At 39.8% G+C, this 12,246-nt stretch overlaps 1 protein-coding gene across 5 annotated transcripts in view; it reads left to right on the top strand.

Annotated features, from left to right (window-relative positions):
- Nucleotides 1-12,246, top strand: part of ADCY5 (adenylate cyclase 5) — a 251,405-nt gene that overhangs the window by 199,021 nt on the left and 40,138 nt on the right. For all 5 annotated transcript variants that reach the window (XR_007951906.1, XM_051985420.1, XM_051985421.1 and 2 more), the window contains exons 9-11: nucleotides 4,216-4,238; nucleotides 9,100-9,244; nucleotides 11,624-11,721. Coding sequence is in view for 4 of the 5 variants with exons in the window: in XM_051985420.1 (XP_051841380.1) it covers nucleotides 4,216-4,238; nucleotides 9,100-9,244; nucleotides 11,624-11,721 (266 nt within the window). In the remaining variant the exon portion in view is untranslated. The remainder of the gene's footprint in view (nucleotides 1-4,215; nucleotides 4,239-9,099; nucleotides 9,245-11,623; nucleotides 11,722-12,246) is intronic.

Below are 12,246 nucleotides of genomic sequence, written 5' to 3'. Positions count from 1 at the left end.
TCTGGATAGGTAGGAGGAGCTAATTTAGAATCAGATGATACTGAGTTGGTTTAAATGCAACAGGATGGATTAAAATTATATATAGAGAAACACACAAGAGCTCAGTGCCTGAGAAGAACATGATTTATTCTCTAGAAAGCCTGGTTGAATCCTAAACTCTTAAAAACTTTGCTAATGTGGACAGTGGAAACTGGGATCTAAAGAGATAATCCAGAGACTCTCCAATTAGTTATGACACTGAAGCCCCTAACTCCATTTACTTACCAGACCTGTCCTCAGGTATTATACTCGCCCCTTTAGTCCTTTATTCTTATTTTGAGAGATCAGCATCTTTAGTAACTTTAAATAGCAAAAATCTTAATTCATATGAAAATGTAACTTTTTTAAATGGGTGGCTTAAAAAAAAAAGGAAGTCATTTCCTGATATGCTAACCTCCCTACATCTGTAGTTCTCAGGGATGCTTCTGTGAACATGTGTCCACAACATATACATATGTGTGTGTGTGTACATTATACATACACATAGGCACACACGTATGCAGTATATCTATACAATGTGTGTATGCAATAGGGAAGATGTACAAAACAGCTTTCAGAAATGCAGAATTTCTTGCTCTTTGCTGCTCTCTGATCCTTTTCCTTTGCTTTTCTTCCCTTTGACCTGATTTTCTCTTCCTTTTTACTCTCTCTTTCAATAGTTTGAGTCTCTCTCTTCTAAATTCTTTCTCCTTCCTTCCTTTATCTCTGTCCTGTTTTCTCCTTTCTTCCCTCCCCATCTCTTCTTTTCCAATTACCTCTACCCTTCTTGGCTTTTTCTATCACTTTCATCCCCCATCATTCATTCTCTCCTACATTGGCCTACCATCACTATCATGCCTCTTCCCTGCTCTTTCTCTCTGTCTCTCTCCCTCTGTGTGTATCTCTCTGTCTCTCTCTGGCTCTGTTTGTCTGTCTCCATCTCTCTCTCTCTCTCTCTCTCTCTCTCTCTCTCTCTCTCTATCTTTCTGTCTCTCTCTGTGTGTCACTGTCTCTTTGTGTCTTTCTGTTTCTCTCTATATATATCTCTCTCTCCTTTCCCCACTCTGTCTCTCTCTATGTATCTCTCTTGTCTCTTTGTCTTTCTCTATGTCTCTTTCTCTCTGTGTCTCTGTCTCTCTCTCTCTGTGTTTATCTCTCACTTTCTCTGTTTCGGTCTCTCTCTTTCTCTCTCAGTGTCTCTCACTCTCTCTGTCTCTGTCTCCCTCTCCCTCTCTCTTACACTCTCTCTGTCTCTTTCTCTCTCTCCTGTCTCTCTCTCTCTGTCTCTGATTCTTCTACACCCCCCACTCACTCTTGAGTTCTCCCTCGCCCCTCTGCTGTCATCATCCTTTCCTAACACGTTCCTAGGCAGCAGATGTGACGGCTCCACGATGCTGCCATTTTCTTGGCATGAAGCTGGGTTTAACTCATACACCTCTTGGTACTGGCTCTCCGGAGAGCCTAACTGGGCCACTGTGTAAATAGAATGAGGATTTTCTGTAAACTGCTTTTGGCTTTGATGAGAAGCCTTTGGTGAAATAGGTTCTAAGGCTGTCTCCTTCTGGGTTGAGCATGCTAAGTGTGGCTGATGAGGGTTTGTTGCCTTCCCTTTGGAAGAAACTTTGGAAGACTAGCTGTGCACCATAATCTCCACTAAATAGGTTTCTGTAGTCATAGCCAGAAGGATTAGGTGGGGAGATTAAGCTGCAGTAGAATCCTAAAATTACCCACTATATGGGAACAGCTTGGTAGTGCAGGAGATAGTACACCAGCCATAGAGTCAGGAGGACCTGAGTTTGAATCCAGCCTCAGACACTTGTTAGCTATGTGACCCTGGGCATGTCACTTAACCCCAATTATAAAATGTACCTAAGTAGTCTAGACAAGGAAAAAACCCACTTTCTTTAAAACATTTCAAGAATGTTCGCTATCTTTCATAATCAGCACCGAATGCCTCCATGAATTGCCTGACTATAGACCCAAAGTCAGGAAGCTTGGGTCCTAGGCTAAGCTCTATCACCACCTATTAGTGAGGTGACTTCCATAAAGTAGAAGAAATGTGGGAATAGGAGTCTAAAGATATTAATTTATGATCCAACCATTCTGGAGAGTAATTGGGACTATGCCCAAAAGGTTGTCAAACTGTGCATACCCTTTGACTAATCAGTGTCTATAAGATTTGTATCCCAAAGAGATCATAAAAAGGGAAAAGGACCCACATGTGCAAAAATGTTTTTATCTGCTCTTTTTGTGGTAGCAAAGAATTGGAAAAGGAACCGATGCCCATTAGTTGGAGATTGAATAAATTATGACATATGAATGTTAAGGAATATTATTGTTCTATAAGCAATGATCAGCAGGATGATTTCAGAAAGACTTAGAGAGACTTGCATAAACTGGTGCTGAGTGAAGTGAATAGAACCAAGAAAATATTGTATACAGCAACAAGAAGATTCTGTGATGATCAATTCTGATAGATGTGGCTCTTTTAAACATGGGGTGATTCAGGCCAGTTCCAATGATCTTGTGGTGGAGAGAGCCATCTGCATCCAGAGAGAGGACTATGGGAACTGAGCATGGATCATAACATAGTTTTTTTTTTACCTTTTTTTTTGTTGTTTGCTTGCTTTTTGTTTTCTCCTTCCCCACCCCATTTTGATCTGATGTTTCTTGTGCAGCATGATAAATGTGGAAATATATAGAAGAATTGTACATGTTAAACATATATTGGATTACTTGCTCTCTAGGGAAGAGAGAGAAGGGAAAAGGGAGTGAGAAAAATTTGGAACACAAAGTTTTGCAAGGATAAATTTGAAAACTATCTTTGCATATATTTTGAAAATAAAAAGCTATTATTTTTAAAAAACTAAAATAAATTGAATTGTTACCAAATTGCTGAAAATTAAAAAAAAATTTAATTTGAATCCTGGTTTTTTCCGATTTTAGGACTACATTTAGACAAGTCATTTAAATAGTCTGTGCTAAGTTTCTTCAGCTGTAAAACGGGAAGAGGTCCTCTAAAGCCCTTTCTGGGCAGCTAGATGGCATAGTATATGGAACACAACACTGAGGTCACACAAGCAGGAAGTATTAAGTGTCTGAACCAGATTTTGAACTCAGATCCTGACTCCACTGCAGATTAAATCCTTCTGGCTGTGACTAGAGACAACCTGTTTAGTGGAGATGATGGTGCACAGCTAGTCTTCAGCTAAGAAAAATCCCACCAAAGGGGGAAAAAACCATAAGAAAGAAAAAGCAAACAAATAAATGAACAAAAAAGGGTGAATATATTATGCTTCAATCCACATTTAGTCTCCATAGTTCTCTCTTCACCCCCAATTCTCTGGGTAGGATAATAATTCATTGACAATTCCAGAAAGTTGCTGCAAGTAGCTAGGGTTACAGTAAAAAGTCATAAGTCCCCAGAATCTCAAGTAAGTTTCCCTTTACACATCTTTATTAGTAAAAGAAAATAGGTACTCAATGAGTATCAGTCTGGGGAAATAGGAGGTGGGCTTCTGAGCAGCAGGTGCTAAGTGACTAGAAATTCAATTCTGCTCAATAAGAGGACAGTGATACTGGGGAATATGCTTAGATCCAAGGCAACTCTTCTTGCCAAAGGTTATTTACTTATTCATATCTCAGAGACATAGAATTTAGCAATATATGATGTATCAACAGGAAATATGATTAGTCTCATTCTAGTCCTTCCCTTTCCCTCCATAGCAACCACACAAGTTACCCTTTTCCAGTCTCCTCTTTTCTCTACTACTTCTCATTCTCCTTATCTTTTTTCTCTTTCTCCTCCTTTTCATTCTCCTTTTTCTTTTTTTCCTTTCTCATTTTCCTCTTCCTTCCTTTCTTCTTCAAAATGTACTCTTGGGTTTTTTTGAGGCAATTGGGATGAAGTGATTTGCATAGGGTCACATTACTAGTATCTAAAGACAGATTTAAACTCAGGTCCTCCTAATTCCAGGACTGGTGTTCCATTTACTGTGCCATCTAGCTGTCCCCTCGATTTAAAAAAGTATTATTGATGACTTTTATTTCAAAATTACAGTCCATCTCTGTCTATATTTTCATGTGCCCCCTAGCTGTTAATGAAAGAGATGTAAGCCAGAAGGCAGGTACCCCTTACCATCACGGTACCTTTGTTGTTTAGCTTTGTTCTTACACTTCTGTCTTTCTCTTTTTTAGGGTTTTGAAGACCCCAAGGACAAGTGAGTAATATGACTTTCTTTGCCTCTCTTCTCTTAATCTCAGAAGTGCTTTTAAGATGTCCCCATTGCCAAGATTCCACAAAGAAAGACTCTTCATAGCTGCACCTTATCTCAGATGAGCCTTAAGGGAGCCTATATACAGTCCTAGGAAAAGGACAGTTCTTAGTTCCCCTGGAGCATAACCCTTAAAATTGACCACATAGATCTCTCATTTAGCATACAGGATGTTAAGTCACTCAGTAGGAAATCTGGGGCCCCAGGCAACTGCTGTGCTCCTATTTCTCTCCTTTCCCCCACAAAACATTTGAACTTAAGATCCCTAAACATATATGTTTGCCCCTAAGGGAGGTTCAAATTCCTCCCTCTTTGGACCTCAGTGACTATTAGAAATTCTGTTCAAAGGCAAGAGGAAGAGTGGGCCCTTCTAGAAAGATCATTGTTTTGAATGTGTAGATCAGCAATTCTGGACCCTGTTTCAAATTAAAGTCCTTAGGTATATCCTTAATTACACATGGTATTCTGGCTGAGTGGGAAGTAACAAGGAAGTGGCAAATAGCTGGGAGAAGAAAAGCAGCTTAGACTATATCTCCAAGGAAGAAAAAGAGATTTTCTAGTATCTACTCCACTTCCAAAAAGGGATAAGTACAATTCTTTAGCAGTGGATCTAATTTACTTCTCTGAATAGTGTTCTTAAATGCAGAAAATAAAATACACAGGATTATGAAGGAAATCAATTATGGAGATACTATTATCAAAAAAAATTTTTTTTTAAAACAGCTCATGGACCTAGATTAGAACCCCTGTTCTAGTCACCTTTCACATTCCTATTAATACCATGTTAAATTTTGGCTTTCAATATGTTTAACCAATTAATAGATCTCTGGTTTTTAGTTAAAAATTCAAAGAGTTAAGTTTTCTTTCCCAACAGATGATCACTAAGACCTCTCCAGCTCAAATTCTATGCTTTACAATCTATATATTCCTCAGAAATTAGTGCCTGCCCTAATATTGCTACTGATGATTTTAGATAATCTGCTAGCAGTACCTAAAGAAAACATGGCTTTGAATAATTGCCCCACAGGGTTGAGTATTAGCTTCTTTCTTTCTTTCTTTCTTTCTTTCTTTCTTTCTTTCTTTCTTTCTTTCTTTCTTTCTTTCTTTCTTTCTTTCTTTCTTCTTCCTTCCTTCCTTCCTTCCTTCCTTCCTTCCTTCCTTCCTTCCTTCCTTCCTTCCTTCCTTCCTCCTTCCTTCCTCCTTCCTTTCTTTCTTTCTTTCTTTCTTTCTTTCTTTCTTTCTTTTCTTTCTTTCTTTCTTTCTTTCTTTCTTTCTTTCTTTTTCTTTTCCTTTTTCCTTCCTTCCTTTCTTTCTTCCTGCCTTCCTTCTTCCTGTCTCCCCTTCCTCCTCCTCTCTTCCTCTTCTTCCTCCTCCTCTTCCTTGTACTTCTCCTCAGTGTCTGGGAGGATGGTGGTGCCATCATAAGAAATGAGGAAATTTGGAAAAAATGATGATTTCTATTTTAGATTTAGATTAAGTTAAAGATGAGAAGCCTAATAAATAAAGTTTAACTAAGATTATAAACGACCAAAATGTTACAGATCTGCATCAATGGAGAGATTTTACACATCAAGAGTTCCTTACTCAGATGACTTCAGATGTTAGAGGTTCTCCTCTGTCCCCCCTCTCCAAAAACTAAACAAAACAAAACACCACACCTCTAGGACATATTAGCACCTATAGGACAGTATTAAGTTACAAAAGGAGAATAGAACTAAGGAGAATAAAGCAGGATATAAGCAATTAACCCCTTATCTTATTTTTTTCAAAAGCTTTTTTAAATTGGCAAGCAATGGCCTTAAAGTCAGGAGGAGCCGAGTTCAAATTCAGTCAAATTCAGACACTTACTAGCTCTGTGATCCTGGGTAGGTCACTTAATTCCAGATGATTAAAAAAATTGGCAGATATTTGTTTTATCTTCCTTCCAGCTATCTCCCCCTTCCCAAAGAAGCAAACAAGCTCTTAAAACAAATGTACATAATCAGGCAAAACAAATTCCCACTTAGTCATGTCAACTTGGATCTATTGCCTCTATCAGAAGGTGATTACTCCCAGCCTCCTTTTTTATTGGTGTTATTCTCAGTATTATTTTACTTTAACAATACATGTAATTTTCAACATTCATTTTTATGTCCAAAAATGTGTGCTTCATTATACATACTTATTCCATTATTCTCTGTAAGAACATTCTTCATCACCAGTACTCTGGAATCATGGTTAATCATTGCATTGATCAGACCAATCTCCATTTTTGCCCCAATTCAATCTGTTATTACACTTACTTCCTTTCAAATAACTCAGATTAGGGCCAGTCTCAAACTATGGCAATCTCCCACCACATCCAGGATTAACAGATTTTATTAGAACAATAAAGGAGCATCTTCACATGAAAACCTGGAAGAGGAGGTATTGACTGGTACAATTTGTTGGTATTTGATCAGACCCAGAGACAAGACCATGAAGTCTTATAGATGAGGAATCTGAATGAATTAAATGAATTATACAAAGTCAAACAGCCAGTTAGAAACAGAGCTACCAGATCACTTGACTTCCAGGCCAGTGTTCCTTCTATCAGATCTTAATCTAGCTACTCTGAGTAGAAAAAACTTTTCTTCTTGTGAATAATGAAATGGTGTGCCTTCTTTCCTATTTCTGCTGAACTCCCTTTCTCAGTTTAAAAGGCCCAGTGGGAGTCTGGGATTTGATGAAGCACTTATATGAGGATGGATTCACCTTGGGTTCTTCTTTCTCTCTACCCAGTATGTGACTGGGGTTGAACAGGGATAAGGAAAAGAGTTGTTCTGAGAAGTTTGGCAGAGAGAAAAAGACTTTTTGATCTTTGATTGATTAAGGGTCTAAGGGATCATAGGATTGGAGCAGGAAGGGACCTTAGAGGTCTATTCTACTACAGAGGAGTAAACCAAGGCAAAGACAGGTTTTAGCGTCTATCCAAGGTCAGACAGGGAGTCAGAACCAGGATTTGAACCCAGGTCCTCTGATTTCCCTTTCCATTATGGGAAGAAAAAGATAGTAAAAACTGGGGACAAGATAAGGAAAAGTAATGTCTAGAGGAGGTAAAGAAATACCCTTTAAAAGGGCAGTCAAGGGCAGAGCCACATTCAGCTCATCTTTCCAAACAGTCAGCCCTAGCAGACCACTTCAACTCCTGACTAGATTATTCCAGAGAAAAAAATGTTTATGGAATCATAATGTAGCAATGATGATTTTAGTTAGAAGTGCTCATCCTCTTTTGTGCTATGACTCCTCTGGCAGTCAGGGAAAGCCTTATTAACTCCTGCCTGGGATGATGTGTTGTTTTGATTTCATAAAATAAAATACACAGGATTACCAATTGAAATATTTATCCATTAAAAAAACCAAGTTTATTTTTTAACAAGTCCCCAGGTTAAGAATCTCTCCCTACTTTAGATCATCTCTGAGGTCTTCTGACTCTCTACTTAATGGATAAATGTGCTTTGCAACCTCTCCAACATTTCTATTCACCCTTCCAGTGATGGGGAGTCCAATTGAAAATGCAGCCCATTTCATCGTCCTCTTCAGAGAGCTGACTAAGCTCCTTCCCTTTGGCAACATGGGAGGTAGAAAGAAATGAAAGGAGGGTCCTAAGTCTCTCCTTCAGGGTAAACTACCAGACATCCCAAGCATCCCTATTTTGGGAGAGCAGGACTTACTTGATCGAGTGTTGAGACCCAAAGTCTGTCACTGGGGAATACACATGATGTATCACTCTAGGAAGGAGAAAATGAGGAAGAAGTAGCAGGTGGGGAAAAGCTGGCTTTCCATCCTGACTGAGGCTTGGATAATTTGGTCACTGAAAATGAGCTCTGAAGAGCTATAGCCTTGGGCTACAAAGATCTGTCAGTCTACAGTTGGGAGCTTGTATTTGGAAAACAAGAAACTAATTTTGTTCCTTTTTCCTAGTCTTCTGCCTTTTCCCTTCAGTTCCTCTGAACCACTCCTACCCTTCTGCTTCTCCGGCTTCTCCCTCTAAATGGCTTAACTGGAAGATATAAATGAGTTGTATATGTATATCTAAGTCATAAATGACAAGTGTGCCTTACTTTAGGAAGATGGACTTATTCATTTAAAAGTTGTGCATAAATTGGATTTCTGTAAATTGTGTTATCAGACAGATCCAAGAAGCTATCTGGTCAAAGAAATTTTACAATGACACCTTTTTGTAAAGTGATTAAATCTTTTGTGATGAGAATTATCACCCTCAGCCCTGTAAGGTTCTGATTAATGCCTGTCAGGTCGCCCTTATGGGAGACATAATTTGTATTGTTGAAAGAACGACATGTTTGAATTTTCTAAGGATTTCATTAGCCTCTGCTCCTCCCCTTCACTTTCCCCTGTGATGTTGTTTCTATTATGGGCCTTTCAAGTTTCCATTGTCTCTATAAAAGCACAGTCTACTCCAGAAGTGTCGAACACTCTCATGTCCTCAATCCCTCTGTCTGTAAGCTCCAAATCAGATTAAAATCTAATCAGGAAATATTTAACAAATAATTAAAATAATTTTTAAAACTTAAATTTTCTTTTAAAAAATTAAAAATTTATAAAATATAATAAAACATAGATAATATTAACATGTGGTTTTCTAAGTCAGCATGTATCTCTCAGGGACCCTTATGTATGACTTAATAGTCCCTATTTCTATCTAGGCTTGCCTTTTCCCCGCCATGCTCCCTTCTGCAGGGCTTGGTCTGGAAACGAGCACATGTTCTAATGTAACTTCTCCCTGGGTGGTGTATCTGTCTTGGATCTGTGCCCCTTCCCCCCCCAGGAACACCCAAGAAAACATGAACCCCGAGGATGAGGTGGACGAGTTCCTGGGCCGGGCTATTGATGCAAGGAGCATTGACCGGCTGAGGTCAGAACATGTTCGGAAGTTCCTCTTAACTTTCAGAGAGCCTGACTTAGAGAAAAAGGTAATCCAGTCCCGGGCAGACAGTGGGATTTGGGGTGGGGGAACTAATTTGGGGGAGGGGTAGCACTCAAAACCCAAGCATGCATTCCTCATCTCACACTGACCGCTCTAACTAGGCTACTAGTCACTCATTTAAAGTGGCAAATCTCTGGACAAAAACCCCTCAGGTAAACTAGGCGAGGTCCCTTTTCTCAGCCTCTGTTTTTTCACCTGTGAAATGGGGGCAACCAAAAATTGGACAGTACAAGAGTGATAGTGTAGCCTTTCTTTGTTAGGTATCTTTTATTAAAGAGCTATCTTACCCAGCTCTTCTGTTTAACTAGAGCCATAGAACATGAGAGATACAAACACCCTGAGAGGCCATATAATCTATTTTGTAGTTGAAGAAACCGAGGCTCCAAAGAAATGGAGTTCAGAGATACAATCTTAGTGGCAGAGCCAGGACCAAAAGCCAGGTCTGCTGACTTTCCAGTGATCTTTCTGCAACACCACATGGCCTCCCCCAGTGCTCTGGAATGTAAACGGACTTCAGTGTTAAACCGAGGAGTATTTAATTAGGAAGATAGATCTACTATGGAAAAAAGCTTTATGCTTTCCGGAGCCAAAACACATTACTTCTAGGTTATCCACTATGTGGGATTATCTGTGCCAGAGTTCGGCACCATTAGCACGGCCCACAGCAATCGCCAGTGGATAAAAATGGAAAAAGGCTGGTGGAGGGAAATGGAGTCCTAGGTTCTTTTCCTGGCTAGACTAGCCCATTAGCTATATTTGGAGATAAGTCATTTAACCTCTTCTGACTTCTGTTGTTTCATCTGTAATGGCAAAATACCTGCTCTACCTACATCACAGAGTTGCGGTTAGGATCTAATTAAATGACAGTTTTTGAAAGTGCTTTGAAAAGGTCAAGTGCCATGCAAATGTCGATTATATTTTTATAATTAATCATAGAATCTCGGAGTATTAGAGCTCAGGGAGCATCTAATTCAATTCGTGTGTTTTACAGATGAGACAGTTTAGGCCAGAGAGGGGCAATGACTAAAAATAGGAATCAGCCTTATTCGTTCAGATCACCGGGAGCTGGTTGGAGAAAACAAATGAGCAGAGGAGAATGGGCAACAGAAATCAGGCTTTTGCGGCCCTGGGGATTGTCACTAAGTCATGAGCTTGAACTGCTTTTCTTCCTGTCTAGAAGTTTGTTTTGTTTGCCCTCATGTGACTATTATTCTCTGAGAGGGAGAAATCAGAAATCCCCTGGTTACTTTTCCCCAAATAGTTGAGCTTGGGGATTATTTCTGCTCTTCATTGTACGTACTATGTCCCTGTGAGTCCTGCTTGGGACCACTGTTGTCCTTCGTGCTCAGAGAGGACCAGAATGGCCTCAGAATGTTAGTGTGTCTGACTGTGGCTGATCAGACCAACATGGGCCTGGAAAGCCCTGCCACAGGTTGGGCACAAATATGCACACTGAATGTGGAGATGGCTCTAAATTTTCACATCTCACATTTCTTTTGAGCTACTGCAGGGCCCGTGGGTAGGCAACAGTGAAAGAAGAGAAAAGAACTGAACAAGATACTGGAGTGAGTGATCAAGAGCTATAGGGAAGGCAAGAGACTCAGTTCTGGATGGCAGTAAAAGCCCTTCCATTTCTGTTAGTAGATCAGTCATAAATTTTTTTTTGGCCCCAAACTATGTTTTTATTGCTATTTGAAAGTTCCAGTGAGAAAACTCTACCCATATACATCTACAATGCAGCTTATAGCCCGAGAGACTTGCCTGTAGCACGGAGAAGTTAAATTGATTTGTTCAGGGTCACACAGCCATTAATGTAAGAGAGAGCCTTGAATTTGGGTCTTCCAGACCCCGAGGCTAGCTCTCTTTCAATTGTACCACACAGTGTCTCAGAGAGGGTAGTGTGAATGTTAGAAGAATGTGAGAAATAAAAGGAACCTCACCTTAGAAATCATCTAGTTCAACAGGTTCATTTTGTGGATGGGTAAACTGAAGCTCAGAAGTGAAATACCTTGTCAAAGGTAATAGTGGAGACATCTCCACAACTATTCAATTTTTTTTGCTTTGATTCAGTTATTTTCTATTTATAGAGTGGGTCAGACAGACTCTGCCTTAGAGTTTATCAAAGTAATTAGAATGATAAATCCTAGGGCATTTGGGAAGAACTCCTTTTCCCTCCCAGACCTACCCACCAATATGGATTGTTATCCCTATCTAGTGGAGTTAGTAGGGCATTAACTGTCATGCAAGACTGGCTGTATAAACTGATGTGGCCCAAGAGTGACTCATCCAAGTGAATTATGGAATCGGTGTTGACTGGTTCTACGTTCCAGGGGCCTTTCCAAACCTCTGCCTTTCCTCCTCTCAGTACTCCAAGCAGGTGGACGACCGCTTCGGTGCCTACGTGGCTTGTGCCTCCCTTGTCTTCCTCTTCATCTGCTTTGTCCAGATCACCATCATGCCACAGTGAGTACTTCTTCTGCCCCACGCTTTTTGAGTGCGAGAATTTCGGGTCTCAGATGAGTAAGGTTACTTGCTTCTCTAGCCAACAAAGCAAATTTTAGGTCCAAAACCAAGATAGACTTTGTGATATTGGAGACCTGAGTTTGAATCCTGCCCCAGTCATTTACTAATTGTGAGACCCAGGATAAGTGGCTTCATCTCTCTGGACCTCAGTTTTCTTATCTACAAAATGAGAGGGTTGGACTTAGTATCTCTAAAGTCCCTTCTGGCTGAAAGTCTGTGAACTGAAGAGGTGAGGAGAGAGAACATGGTTTGTGGAATTGAGTGAAAGCTTTCTCAATGTAGGAGATTCTTTAAAAGGGAAAACACTGACTGATGTCTGAGATGTGATATGGAGTTAAAAATGCCAGGTACTTTATTCACATTTAGTCACACTAAACATTCATCCAGTTCATTAATGGGCCATACACTATGTGGAGATTAATTGTTTCCATATTTGTCTATTCTGAAATGTAGAGTAGTGCTAAT

This window comes from Antechinus flavipes, chromosome 3 (assembly GCF_016432865.1).
Source record: "Antechinus flavipes isolate AdamAnt ecotype Samford, QLD, Australia chromosome 3, AdamAnt_v2, whole genome shotgun sequence".
In the NCBI taxonomy this organism is placed as follows: Eukaryota; Metazoa; Chordata; class Mammalia; order Dasyuromorphia; family Dasyuridae; genus Antechinus; species Antechinus flavipes.
Note: the sequence above shows the minus strand (reverse complement) of the source record. Positions and strands in the feature narration are given on the sequence as shown.